The sequence below is a fragment of the Triticum dicoccoides genome, chromosome 2B, assembly GCF_002162155.2.
Source record: "Triticum dicoccoides isolate Atlit2015 ecotype Zavitan chromosome 2B, WEW_v2.0, whole genome shotgun sequence".
Lineage (NCBI taxonomy): Eukaryota > Viridiplantae > Streptophyta > Magnoliopsida > Poales > Poaceae > Triticum > Triticum dicoccoides.
This window is the reverse complement of record NC_041383.1, coordinates 693,342,788-693,358,088: the sequence shown is the minus strand read 5'-3', so window position 1 is coordinate 693,358,088 and position 15,301 is coordinate 693,342,788. Positions and strand designations below refer to the sequence as shown.

The 15,301-nt window shown below is 42.5% G+C and overlaps 1 protein-coding gene and 1 long non-coding RNA gene across 2 annotated transcripts; one reads left to right on the top strand and one right to left on the bottom strand.

Moving 5' to 3' along the window:
• Positions 1–2,474: 2,474 nt before the first annotated feature.
• On the top strand, positions 2,475–3,683 carry LOC119365659. The gene is made up of 2 exons (XM_037631312.1): positions 2,475–2,765; positions 3,098–3,683. Exons 1-2 carry the CDS (start codon positions 2,568–2,570, stop codon positions 3,566–3,568), a joined length of 669 nt encoding a protein of 222 aa, XP_037487209.1. The 5' UTR covers positions 2,475–2,567; the 3' UTR covers positions 3,569–3,683.
• A 5,217-nt stretch (positions 3,684–8,900) lies between these two features.
• On the bottom strand, positions 8,901–9,575 carry LOC119365658. Its single transcript, XR_005175663.1, has 2 exons — positions 9,234–9,575; positions 8,901–9,051 (listed from the first exon to the last, which is right to left on the bottom strand). It is a non-coding gene; the product is annotated as an uncharacterized LOC119365658 (long non-coding RNA).
• Between the last annotated feature and the right edge of the window lie 5,726 nt (positions 9,576–15,301).

Here is a 15,301-nt window from a genome sequence, read left to right as displayed (position 1 = left end):
CGTTGCTATGCATCACCTAGATAGATCTTGCATGATCGTAGGATTTTTATTTTGAAATTACCGCGTTTCCCAACACTTACAACTCAGTGAATCTCCAAGTTGAATTGTTATCATCACTACTAATAACATCTATAAATTTGGCAATACGCTACAAAAAACTATCATTGATGTTCAACATTAACACAAAATTGGTGCTACCACCATCACCATCCTTGGTGAACAAGAAATTACATCCTAATATAGATGAACTTCATATGACCGTTCTTTATCAAGGCACATCTCAACGATAAAGATCACATTAGACCCCAGTTACTATTTGAACATCCAAGAGGATATGAATTTCCACATGAAGAGGCGATTTCCCATGCACTGTGGTAGCTATGCACGCATGGTGGCAGCTACACACCCTTTGGCATAAGTGCCATTTTTTTATATGGGGCATTAGGTTTCTTATGGCATTGGCACAAGTGCACTTTTGTTGTATAGACATGACTTTTCCTCACATATATTTGTCTTTTTATTACCTTTTTGACACAAGTGCCTTTTCATTGTGTAGAAAGGGCCTTTTCACACTTCTCTCAGTCTTTTCGCTTGCCTTTTTGGCATAATCGCTTGTTTGCCTGCCTTGCTGGTCCAAAGTCACGATATTTTCATTACAGAGTTAATTTACATAGTCCAAAATAAGTAGAGATAAAAATTGGTGTTGTGCATAGCTACCACCATGGGTAGCAAGTTATTTCAATTTCCACATCTGTGGCAAGACCACGACAATTCCAGCTTACAATTTTCATAGTGAGAATCATCTCACCGCGGGAGGGGGAAGAAACATGCCATGCTGCCATTCCCGATACGGTGGGAGCAGAGGATGCCCAGGAAAAAAAATGTCAAGGCAAGGCTATGAGCTCTAAGACTCAAGTCTAACTGGTGAATTCATGACTAATTACCATATCACACAAGGGATATAAGGAGGAGAACTAACATCACACTTCCAGTTCATGAAATCAACTGGAACATATGAGACCAAAACTCTTTTGCAATGCCCTAGGCACCGAACATGACAACAGGGTAAAACTGTATGAAGAAGTGCACATACGGTGGGAGCAACGAGAGTAATCAATCAGAGTTCACCCCCACAGAAACATCAAGAGTCAGAGTAGCGAACACCACGGGCTACAGAAGTGGCTAATGAGGCTCACCATCAGCCGTAGATTTGCCTTTATAATGTCATATAGTATCGCCTGCATCCTATGTACATAAATAGTTGATACCTACTAGCTCGATTCTCTTAACATGTACGTATGCCAACTTATCGTGTCGCCATGCATGCCCCCACTAACTTTAGTTCTCTCAACATGCAACTATGCCATCTCGTCATCCCATGATGCATGAGAAAAAGACCCAACTTAACATGCACCATGCATGTTATTCATATTCAATAAATATTCTACAACTATATAATAATCAAATATAATAAATTATATGTATTTTAGTTTCAATTCCCATATTGCTAATCCAAATACAAAACTTGTATACTACCAAATATGATTGAAACAACTGCATCCATTCCTGCAACAATATGTGGGGTATTATCTCTAGTATTCAACAAAATGATGATGTCCGTAAGGGTCAAATAATTCAACCTTTTTTTCTCCCACAAAAAGAAATCAAAGTTTATTTTGCACCAGATCATATAATACGCCGGAATCAATTAGACTTTAATTGTTGCGATTTAATCCAGCATAAATATTTCTATTAATTTTCCTCCAAAAAATCTGTTCACTAATTATATACGAATTATACCACGCGGCAATGCTCAATTGTGAACTAAAATATAGATCGGTGGATACAACCGAATATGTAATGAATTTAGTGGTTGCATCTGTTTCTACTAAAATATGGATGGACGAAGTAAATGGAGTAGATCAATGCACTTAAATCGAACACGATATTTCAGCGGCGGCCCAAGGGTTCTTCTTCTCTGGTTTAAATCCAGGCTGTTCATGTAATGCGGATGAGGAAATGACTACTTTGAATGTAATGAATTCAAACTAGTGAATGTTCGATTTTTAAGCATGGCAAAACAAACTTCTTTTTTATGGCAAACTATGTTCTTGTGAAGATGGCAATTTTCTTTAGCAAGAATGACAAATCCGCAAAATTATGTTGTCACGAGGAAGACAATTTCCTCAATATAAATTATCATAAAAAAGTTTATTTTGTCATGCTTAAAAATCTGAGGTCATAGTTTTGATATTTCTCAATTCGTTTGGAGCATTTAATTGGCATTGAATAATGGCCCAACTATTTCCCAGCGATGCCAATTAATATGATCTTTAATGTCCGGTAAAGAAAATGATCTTTAATGGTTCTCCCTGCCCCTCCGCTCCCTGGCGCGTGGGCCCCGCGTGTCCGTCGTGCCGGCGGCCTCCCGCTATATATAGGGGCGTCCCACCACGCAACTGCCAAACACCCCCACCGATCTCTCCTCTCTCTCTCTCTCTCGGCAGAACGACCAACACAGAAAAGAGGAAGCAGAGCAGAGGGCCGCCGGAAAAGGGAAGAGGAGAATGGCGCCGGAGCTGAGCCCCATCGCGAGGATGCTCCGCGGGGAGGCGGGGAATGGTAGGGGCGGCGCGGCGAAGACGTCGGAGATGGTGACCATGGATCTGCTCGGCAGGTGCGGCGGCGATGCCGGCGTGGAGGACGAGGTCGTCGACCTGGAGGTCAAGGTGCCCGCCGGATGGGAGAGACGGCTCGACCTGCTGGTGAGTCTCCCTCCTAGTATTACTGTTTAGAGCTGCTCCTCTGTTCTTCCGATCTTTAGTTGTTTATTACACCTGCGTGCGCGCATGTTTGGTGTATAATTAATTCGCGCTCGTGTGGTTTCTGTCCGAGATAAAATTCCGGAGAATTATGCAATTTGCTAGGTTAGATTATGTCCGCAGATCAAACCCATGTTCTTCGATTGATTTAATAGCATCATGATCAAAATTTTGGTTCTGTTGCAGTGAGATTACAGAGTTCTTTATTCTTCATGTTCATTACACAGATTACGAGTACTTAACAAGGTGAAAAAAAAAATCTTGTTTTTGTGCAGTCCGGCAAGACGTTCTTGACTCCTCATCGCCACCAGGCCGCCCAAGACGGCCACGGCCAGGACCTCAACCTGCCTCCCACGGCATCCACCCCCGCCGCCGTCACCACCACCTCCGCTGCGTTTTGCACCCTCGACATGGTCCGCTACGCCCTAGAGCGCGCCGCCGCCGCGCGGTCCGCCACCTCGCCGGACACGTCGTCCTCCTCGTTGGCGTCCACCTCATCATCGTCCTCCTCGCTGGGAAAGCGCAGCCGCTCGCCGCCTTCAAGCACGGGGTCGCCCGCCGCGAACCCGGCCATGCGCGCGTGTGCGTGCCCGTCCTGCTTCACGTACGTGCTCATTGCCGAGGCCGACCCCTGGTGCCCACGGTGCGCGTCGAAGGTGCCGCCGCTTCCCAGTAAGCCCGCCGCCCACAGCAGCGGGAAGAAGCCTAGGATTGACCTCAATGCTGACGCCGACGAGACCGAGTGAACGGGAAAAGATGATAGACAATTGGACTTGTTTCCTTTCTGGAAAAGTTTTTGCCAGTCATTAGTTTGTTACTTCTTAGAATATATCATCAGAAGCAGTTTTTTTCGCGAGAAAACTTTCAACTATTCATCTTCAATCATGACAGTGCAACAAACACTAAAAATAATAAAATTACATCTAATCCGTAGACCACCTACCGACGACTATAAGCACCGAAGCAAGCCGAAGGCGCGCCGTCGTCATTACACCTCCCTCGTCGGAGCTGGGCAAAACTTGTTGTAGTACACAGCCGGGAAGTTGTCGTACTAAGCCCCGTAGGACCAACACAACTGAACACGAACCGTCGCCGATGAAGAGTAGCGTAGATAGGAAAGATCCAACCTGAAAACACATGAACCTAGACGAACTACGACCAGATCCGAGCAAATCCACCAAGGATAGATCCGCCGGAGACACACCTCCACACGCTCACCGATGATGCTAGACACACCATCGATACAGGGGTTAGGCGGGGAGAACCTTATTCCATCTTGTGGAAGCCGCCGCCATCTCGTCTTTCGGAGCAGGACACAAATCCTAAGAAAACGCGAAGAAACAACTGAAAAGAGAGCCCTCCCACCGGCAAGGGCCGAGATCCACAGCGCTGCCATGGCCCTAAGGCCACCGGAGACGAGGTGGACCGCCAGCGGTGCCGGCGGGAGGCAGAGGAACCCTAGACTTTTCTTGGAGAGGAGGCAGCCCGCTTGATCTCTGTGGATATCTGAATTCATCAGAAGCAGTTATATGTGTTCAGAAAATTATGATCATAATTCGTAAGGCCAAAAGATGAAAGACAAATGATTTTTTTTCTTTCTGGAAAAGTTTTTCAAGTCATCAATTGGTTGGGGAAGCGGGAGGAGCCCCGCCGGCTGACGACGCTACAATGTTCTTCTTCACCGCCGCCGTGGCGAGATCCACATTGGCTTGGCCATGAGCCGCCGTGGCCTGCCCCCCCACCCCCCGCCGTGCTTCTTTGCGCCCTATTGTTTAAGAAGCTTCACACACCTAAGAATCTCAATCAAGACTTTTTTGCTCGCGGAGGCCATAAAAGTGATGTATATGCATAACACAAACCCTTTTATGTTTGTAAGTTGGTATACATTACACACACGGAGAGAGGATTTGTTTGCAGGACGTATATATGGGTTGGTCTTGTCAAGTTTTATGTAAAACAAATGATAAGCTACTACCGTCGATTACTGAGATAGAAGTAGCTGGTGCGTTGATAGACGCACACGAGAAGCAAGTCCAAATCAACGAGATGCAAGCCCAAATCGTCGAGAAGCAATCCCAAAGAAAGAAACTTTCATAAACTTTACCTTGCACTTCGAGTTGTTGTAATCATTTAGTTCATACTCCCTAGATCAACAGTAACAATTCTTTTTATGGAAGTCACTGCACTGATGATGTTCTTACTTTAGGCGACGACGAGTTGAGTTAACTAGAATGTATTTTTTAATATGTTTTATCTTAATGCTTGACCTAGTTTGATGTCGATGTAGTGTTAATATAGTAAGCACTGAGCTGTACAATTATGCTATGTACGATGTTAACTTGGTACATAAATTGAATTATGTGATGAACTAGTTTTAATGTGTGTTTCAAATGAGGTTTGTGTACGATTTTTTTATTTGAATTCTTTTGAGGTATTAAGTTTAGATGATCTTCTAGAAGAAATGTTTAATTCCCTAAAAATTAAGAAAATGAGATAATTGTTACCTTTGGACTTTTAGGCCAAGGGATCTTCTAGAGTTGCTCTTATGTCCTCAACCTTAGACACCACCATTCATATGTAATCGCTGCTCTCCTCTCCACCTCTTTGGAACCGTAGGTGTAGGGGAGAGAATTCTCGTTGCCCATTTCCAGGTGACCTTTTATCTCGTTGTTGCCAGGAGCTTGAGAGTATTGGTTTCTGCCATGGATTATGTGTTTTTTTTGTTCGTTTGTGTAACATCGTGGGCATTGTCTTCTTTAACAACCCTACATTTGAGTATTTGGGAGCAAGTTCTTTGCCTTGGTCTGGCAATAATAGTGCGCATGTTTGACTAGACTAATTCACACCATGTAAACCTCTACAAGAAGCAAAGATCATTTCATGTGCTTCCTGTGAGATCGACACTCTTACTTTCAAAAGGCCACAATTGAACACATCAGATAAATCATAACTGGTAATCTGTAAATGCACAAACTACATCTGTGATTTATCCGATTCACAAAGTACAATTGTGGTTTATCTGATGCACAAATGCATTTACAGATTACCAGTTACTTCATTGTGCAGTTTTTCACATGATAATGTTACTTCATCGCGTTTTTATGCTTTGGAGAGTTGACCCTAGGAACCCCGGTCCAATTTTGAGCATAAGAATCACCTTCTAACAACTTTTACACTTTGTTTTATTTTTAGTTTTGTTTTATTCCAAAAATACCGATAATATTTATCATATATTATCTTTTATTAGCCTTGTGACTAGCAAGACTAGCAAAGTTGACACCCCTGTTAGAACTATTAGGGAAACAAGTTAAGTTCTATTTGTGTTGCACAACATTCAACTATTGTAGGGTACAAGTTGAGGAAAATTTGATGCATACTGCAAACTCCTACACTAGGGACCCCAACCGACAATTTTATCCTCGGTAGCAGTGGTTATGCTTGACGGTCATCTTAGACAGATTTTACCAGTCATCAAGGCACACGAGAATTCACGTCTCTGGGATTCTATAGTAGGCTTGCACCTTCGTATTAGCATGTGCTTGTCTCTATTCAAGGATCAAATCCTATTTTGCAGGATGAAGTGGCTACATTTGTGGATTAGATTCTCTTTGTGGCTGCACCAAAACTCGAGTTCAGGTCGAATATGCTCGGCAACAACGCGGCGACGGGCGGTACTCTGGAGTTGGGGAAGACGAGGTGGAGCTTCCGAGAGAGGAGAGCGGTGTCTGGGTCGCGCCTGAAGAAGCTCAGGGTCGGCGGCGGCGGAGTGTGCTCGAGTGAAGACGAGGGGAGGGGAGTCAGCGGCAGGGTCTCTAGCGCGGGAGGAGAGGGTAGCATACATAGATTTGGGTTGGGCCGGGGAGGTGGAGCTTTGTTGGGCTTGGGAAATGGGCATGTCGAGATCTAGGAGTTAGTGGTTTCATGTGTTTGTGTCGTTTTTTATGAGGGATCAATGGGTCGATAGTGGTAAGTTCTTCACGCAAAAGAAGAAAACTTGTATGTTCATGGCAAAGAAAAAAACTTATAAAAGAAAATGGTAAGTTTCTTTTGCACATAAGTACAATGTTAAGTTTACCGCAAAAATAGTAATCATCTACTTTTTCGTCGAATACAAGTTTTTGCTTTCTCAAGATTAAAGAAACAAATTTTAAAATTGTAGAAATACGTTGTTTTCTGCTAGATACAGAAGTTTCCTTATAGAACGAGTATATATCTAAAAATATATATGGAAAAACAGTTGATGGGATGGTGACGGGTGTAAATAATGCGTACCTGCAGGATAAGCAATTATGCGTACGCGTATTCGCCCGGGAACAGCTACGGGTGTAAAAAATACAGAAGTCCTTGATGAACATCCATGATCACGTTCATCAAAGACACTCACTTTTCCTCCTCCAGGCTACATCTTCTCGCGTCCTTTCTTCTTTCTTCCCTGAAGGAAAAAAATTGCTCCGTTCGTAATAAAAAAATCAGAGCATTTAGATCTAAACGTTTTTATATTTCCTTATTACAGAGAGTATAAAAGACCGACATGCAAAAATATCAGTGTTTTTAGATCTAAATGTTCTTATATTTTTTTATTACAGATAGTACTCCCTCCATTTTTATTTACTCCACATATTAGTGTTGACTGAAGTCAAACTTTTTAAATTTTGACCAAGTTTATAGAAAACAATACAAATATTTACCATAACAAATCCATGTGGTGTGGAAGTATATTCAATAATGAATCTAATGGTGTTGATTTGTTATTGTATATGTTAATATTTTTGTCTATAAAATTTGTCAAAATTTAGAAAAGCTTGACTTTGATCAAAGCTAACACGCGGAATAAATAAAACTGAAGGGAGTATAAAAGATCGACATGCATGTCCATTGAAGGCACGCACACATTTATTGGGAGCAGTTGCGCCCAGCAAGATGACACACGCTAGATAGACCAACGATGGACAAGTCGCATTGGACAAGTAGATAAACGTGCAATGTCTTTTGTTCGATGCTCCAATCCTTCAACTGCAAGTAGTCGTGGAGTACTAAGTCCCCTCGCTGAATTGAATCCACTTCCACGTCTTGAGCTTAAATGTCAACCGGGAACCAACCCCGCATTGATTGACGGCGAACCATTGATTGCGCGGGGCTTGCTCTTGAAGACTTCACCAAGCTTCCCCCTGCCCGCTCGACCTGCTAATCTCTTATCTATCCATGCACAGTGCACACCCTGTCAATTTGCGGCGAGACACACGTGCATGCATGGTGGCTACTCTCTCCGTTCCTAAATATAAGTCTTTGGAGAGATTCCATTATGAACCACATACGGATGTATGTAGATGCATTTTAATGTGTAGATTCACTCATTTTGCTTCGTATGTAGTCCATAGTGAAATTTCTATAAAGACTTATATTTAGGAACGGAGGGAGTAGATTCGAGAGGGTTTTGTCGACAGATCGGCGGTTGACAAGAATTGTGTGGTGATTGTCTGCAGAGAATTCATCACTTGTTGGGCAACTGTGCAGCTCATGACTTTCTTGTGCTTCTTTATCGGAGAAATCACTTTCCTGTGCTTAACCACTGCTCTGCAGGCAGGTCGCAACACGTACTACCACTGTCACATACAGAGATGCAAGTGTGAGCAGTAGTAACCATTAGTGCTAACTAGCTTTTGGTCTGAACTTCTCATTTGGTGCCGACTGCTCTGCCCTTGCAAATATGGTGCAGCGGCTGCAGTAGCCTTTGTACCTTGAAGATTTGGTACGTTATGGAGAGGGGGAGCTAGTAAGTACTAGGAGCAGTGGCGGAGCCAGGAATTTGCTCCTGGGTATTCTTGCAAAAAATTTTTTTTGCCTAAGCAATATAATAGAACGACATATATGTAGTAAGATGGTAACATCGGTGACTCGATGACCATACATTTACAATAGTAGCAAAATATCATTGTGGCAATATCTCTAACAACAATATAATAGGTATGACTCGATGACCATACATCGATGCCAGAAAATAACATTGTGAAAATATCAATGACTCGATGACCATACATCAATAATACTAGCAAAAAATAATAATTGGCCAAAGCAACATAATAGAACAAACAACAAATGTGGACGTAGAAATTGTTTTCCTTGCCTTAGTTTGAAGATATGTCCCACAATTCAAATATGCCAACATACTTCTTCATCTTACATCACACAAACAAAGTAGAAATAAGTGGCAGTTGCAATGTGGCATGGACTGAATGGACAAACAAAGTAGCAATCAGTGGTATGAACTGATGGACAATTGTACAAACAATTATAATTTATACAAGAACAAATCAACAAAGTAGCAATCAATCCGTGGCAGATCAGTGGCTTCTAGCAGTGGAAATTTATCAAAAAAGCTTCAGATTTGTTTAAAAGACAGAGGAAATTTACCTTGGTAATTTGTAGGTGGATGCAGTACTGGATGGATTGGACATTGGGTGGCTTCCCCTTCTAGCCTCTCGGCTGGCGGACTGAAGCGGTGACTGCCGACGGCGACGGAGGCCGGAGGAAGCCCACAGCGGCGCTGCCCCGCACGGACCACAGCCATGGAGGCCGGAGGGGAGGGAAGGGAGACGGCCAGAGGGGCAGAGGGCCCACCTCGTCTGTCGGACCTCGCTTGCTGGCGATGGCGCCGGCGCCGTCAACGGTCAGCTAGGTTTGGAGATTTGCATCGAGAGAGGAAGAGTGGGAGACGGAGACCTGCTCTGTTCTTGGCGTCTGGTGCGTGGCTGGATGGGCTGCTCTAGTGGGCTTCGGTGTATAACATGTATACTCAATTTTTTTTGGGCCAGATTCTTTGGTATTCCATGGAATGCCCAGGAATACCCCTGGCTCCGCCACTGACTAGGAGTACGTACGTGCCGCCGTGGAGCTACTCCTACGTCGAACGGACTTTATAGACCTGCTGACCCATGAGAATGGACAAGTTGTTGGGTGCAGAGAGAAGAGAAGAAGAAAGTCTTGGCGCTGTACGCACTGTTCATTGATTGCTACCCTAACTATCCCGAGACAATAATGGACCATGCCTTATACTCCCTTCGTTCCAAATTAGATGACCCAACTTTATACTAATGAGGGGTATGTGTGCGTGTAGTGTATGGATATATGCATGAGTGCTCGTGTTATCCACGCTGACATTTCAAGTTTAGCTGAGCATGGGAGGCCACTCATGCAACTTGTGTTCCCCGATTTCCCCAACTCGTTTGGGCGTGATCATCTTTTTTAGAAAAGAAGGATGTATCCCGGTCTCTGCATCTGGACGATGCATGCAGCTATATTATAAATTATTTACAAGGACCACACAAGGTGATACATCAATAAGCCTGAAGCCATCATCTTGACAACACCGTTGCTACTCTTATCCCCTTGATGAAGGCGTGCCGAATGTCCGGGCCTAATATCAAACAGACATCGCACCAAAGCCTAACATCTAAAGCCGGGTGTCCCATCCAAGGCACTACTTGAATTGGGTCCCACACCGGTCTGGCACACTCCCAGTGAGCACCGCACGCTGCAAGGGTCGTCACCTCCATCATCCCCCGATCCATCCTCAGAGCAGAACTGAAGCACCGACTTTGCCAGGCCTGTCTACCATCAACGCCACCATGACGCCCGACAGCTTCCTCCTCCTTCGCGAGTCCATCTCCGCGCATCAGGCGCCGAGTCTCCACAGCGCCACGCCGCCGTGCTCCGCCACCATCAATGTGTAAGATGAATCATGGCTCCACCAAAGACGTCGTCCTCCAGTCCCTCAAGCCCGTGTGCACCTCCAAGAATGACGACCCCAAGGGGGAAACGACACTAGAGAGCCTCCGTCATCCAATCTATTGATTTAGGGTTTCCCCCGGAGGTAGCAGAGAGTAGCCTTGAACTTCTCCACGACGATGCCTTCAGGAAGGGAACGATGCAGACATCGTCGCCATCGCCGGCCTTGGCAAAAGCCAATAGCAGGTTTTCACCCAGATTTGATTGAAGACCTCCATCTCTCGTGCACGGCCCGCCGCCATCCTTTCCGGGATCTGGATGATCGAGGCCGCCGCAGCCAGATCTCATCAAGGAGAAGTCCCCCCACCGAGACCCGCCGGTTGATACGTCTACAACGTATCTATAATTTTTGATTGTTCCATGCTATTATATTACCTGTTTTGGATGTTTATGGGCTTTATTTTATACATCTTTATCATTTTTGGGACTAACCTACTAACCGGAGGCCCAGCCCATATTGCTTTTTTTTGCCTATTTCACTATTTCGAAGAAAAGGAATATCAAACGGAGTCCAAACGGAATGAAACCTTCGGGAACGTGATTTTTGGAACGAACAAGATCCGGAGAGCTTGGAGTACAAGTCAAGAAACAACCGGAGCCTCCACGAGATAGGAGGGCGCGCCCCCTGTCTCGTGGGACCCTCGGGCGTCCACCGACGTACCTCTTCCTCCTATATATACCTACGGACCCCGAAAACATCCAGGGGCACCACGAAACACAATTTCCACCACCGTAACCTTCTGTATCCGCGAGATCCCATCTTGGAGCCTTCGCCAGCACTCTGCCGGAGGGGGAATCGACCACGGAGGGCCTCTACATCAACATCCTTGCCCCTCCTATGAGTTGTGAGTAGTTTACCACAGACCTATGGGTCCATAGTTATTAGCTAGATGGCTTCTTCTCTCTTTTTGGATCTCAATACAATGTTCTCCCCCTCTCTTGTGGAGATCTATTCGATGTAATCTCTTTTTGCAGTGTGTTTGTCGAGATCCGATGAATTGTGGGTTTATGATCAAATTTATCTATGGATACTAATTGAATCTTCTCTGAATTCTTTTATGTATGATTGAGTTATCTTTGCAAGTCTCTTCGAATTATCGGTTTGATTTGGCCTACTAGATTGATCTTTCTTGATGGGTAAAGTGCTTAGCTTTGGGTTCAATCTTGCGGCGTTCTTACCCAGTGACAGAAAGGGTTGCAAGACACATATTGTATTGTTGCCATCGAGGATAACAAGATGGGGTTTATATCATATTGCATGAGTTTATCCCTCTACATCATGTCATCTTGCTTAATGCATTGCTCTGTTCTTATGGACTTAATACTCTAGATGCATGCTGGATAGCGGTCGATGTGTGGAGTAATAGTAGTAGATGCAGGCAGGAGTCGGTCTACTTGTTATGGACGTGATGCCTATATACATGATCATGCCTAGATAATGTCATAATTATTCGCTTTTCTATCAGTTGCTCGACAGTGATTTGTTCGCCCACCGTAATACTTATGCTCTCGAGAGAAGCCTCTAGTGAAACCTATGGCCCCCGGGTCTATCTCTTATCATATTTGCTTTCAATCTACTTTTATTTGCATCTTTACTTTCTTGCATCTATATCATAAAATACCAAAAATATATTTACCTTATCATACTATCTCTAGCAGATCTCACTTTCGCTAGTGGCCGTGAAGGGATTGACAACCCCTTTATTGCGTTGGTTGCAAGTTCTCAGTTTGTTTGTGTAGGCGCGTGAGACTTTTGAGGAGCCTCCTACTGGATTGATACCTTGGTTTTCAAAAACTGAGGGAAATATTTATGCTACACTTGCTGCATCACCCTCTCCTCTTCGGGGAAAACCAACGCTAGCTCAAGACCTAGCAAGAAGGATTTCTGGCGCCGTTGCCGGGGAGGTCTTCGCTCAAGTCAAGACATACCATGTACCCATCACAAACTCATCTCCCCCGCATTTACATTATTTGCCATTTGCCTCTCGTTTTCCTCCCCCCACTTCACCCTTGCCGTTTTATTCGCCCTCTCTTTCCCAATCTCCTCCTCTCTTTTCCGCTTGCCTTTTTCTGTTTGCTTGTGTGTTGAATTACTTGTTGTCATGGCACAAGATAATACCAAATTGTGTGATTTGTCGAATACCAATAATAATGATTTCCTTAGTACTTCGATTGCTCCTCTTAATGATGTCGAGTCTTGTGAAATCAATGCTTCTTTGTTGAATCTTGTTATGAAAGATCAATTTGCCAGTCTTCCTAGTGAAGATGCCGCTACCCATCTAAATAATTTTGTTGATTTGTGATATGCAAAAGAAGAAAGATACGGATAACAATATTGTCAAATTGAAGTTATTTCCATTTTCACTTAGAGATCGTGCTAAAGTTTGGTTTTCATCTTTGCCTAAAAATAGTATTGATTATTGGAACAAGTGCAAAGATGCTTCTATCTCTAAGTAGTTTCCTCCCGCTAAGATCATCACTCTTAGGAACGATATTATGAATTTTAAACAACTTGATCATGAGCATGTTGCCCAATCTTGGGAAAGAATGAAATTGATGCTTCGCAATTTCCCTACTCATGGTTTGAATTTATGGATGATCATACAAAAAATTTACGCCGGTTTGAACTTTGCTTCTAGAAATCTCTTAGATTCGGCCGCGGGAGGCACCTTTATGGAAATCACGTTAGGAGATGCTACAAAACTTCTTGATAATATTATGGCTAATTATTCTCAATGGCACACCAAAAGATCTTCTAGTAAAAAAGTGCACGCTATAGAAGAAATCAATGTTTTGAGTGGAAACATGGATGAACTTATGAAGATGTTTGCTACTAAAAATACTCCTCTTGATCCTAATGATATGCCTTTGTCTTCCTTGATTGAGAATAATAATGAATCTATGGATGTGAATTTTGTTGGTAGGAATAGTTTTGGAAACAATGCTTATAGAGGAAATTTTAATGCTAGACCTTTCCCTAGTAATTCCTCTAATAATTATGGAAATTCCTACAATAATTCTTATGGTAATTTTAATAAGATGCCCTCTGATTTTGAGAATAGTGTGAAAGAATTTATTATTTCTCAAAAGAATTTTAATGCTTTGCTTGAAGAAAAATTGCTCAAAGTTGATGATTTGGCTAGGAATGTTGATAGACTTTCGCTCGATGTTGATTCTATTAAACTTAGACCTTCTCCTCCTAAGCATGATATCAATGAGTCTCTCAAAGTAATGAGAATTTCTATTGACAAGTGCAAGGAAAGAACTGCTAGATTGCGTGCTAAGAAAGATAGCTTTTTAAAAGCGTGTTCTTCTAGTTTCCGTGAAAATAATGATGGGGATCTTAAAGTTATTGATGCGTCTCCTATTAGATCTATGTTTTGCAATATGAATTTTGATGATTATGGGACTGATGATGAATCAACTTTGCCTAGAAGGCATCTCAAGAATTCGAAGTCTTTAGATCTTAATGCTAAATTTGGTAAAAGAGAGATTGGAGAATCCTCAACTTCTAATAATGTTGAACCTACTATCTCGGATTTCAAGGAATTTGAATATGATAATTGCTCTTTAATAGGTTGTATTTCCTTGTTGCAATCCGTTTTTAATTCTCCTCATGCTTATAGTCAAAACAAAGCTTTTACCAAACATATTGTTGATGCCTTGATGCAATCTTATGATGAAAAACTTAATTTGGAAGTTTCTATACCTAGAAAACTTAATGATGAGTGGGAACCTACTATAAAGATTAGAATTAAAGATTTTAAGTGTTTGCTTTGTGTGATTTGGGTGCTAGTGTTTCCACGATTCCGAAAACTTTATGTAATATTCTAGATTTTCATGATCTTGATGATTGCTCGTTAAATTTGCACCTTGCGGATTCCACCATTAAAAAGCCTATGGGAAGGATCAATGATGTTATTATTGTTGCAAATAGAAATTTGGTGCCCGTAGATTTTATCGTTCTTGATATAGATTTCAATCTTTCTTGCCCTATTATTCTTGGTAGACCTTTCCTTAGAACGATTGGTGCGATTATCGATATGAAAGAAGGGAACATTAGATTCCAATTTCCCTTAAAGAAAGGCATGGAGCACTTTCCAAGAAAGAAAGTCAAATTACCTTATGAATCTATCATGCGTGCTACTTATGAATCAAGTGCCAAAGATGGCACTCGCTAGATCTATCCTTGCTTTTATGCCTAGCTAGGGGCGTTAAACGATAGCGCTAGTTGGGAGGCAACCCAATTTTCTTTATGTTCTTTGTTTTTCTTCCTGTTTAGTGTTAAATTTTGTTTCTACTTTCTGTTTAGATGTGTTTTTATCTTTTGGTTAGTGTTTGTGCCAAATAGAACCTATAGGATAAACTTTGATGATGGTTGATTTGATTCTGCTGAAAAACAGAAACTTTGCGCTCACGAGAAAAAATTCAATAAATCACAGGAACAAGCTTTTGCATTTATTATTTTTGCTGCTGATCAATAAACAAATTGTCCAGTACGTCCTATTTTGGTAGGATTTTTAGAGTTCCAGAAGTTTGCATTAATTACATATTGCTACAGAATGTTCTGTTTTTGACAGATTCTGTTTTTCGCGTGTTGTTTGCTTATTTCAATGCATCTATGGCTAATAAATTAGTTTATAAACCATAAGGAAGATGGAATACAGTAGGTTTAACACCAAAATAAATAAAGA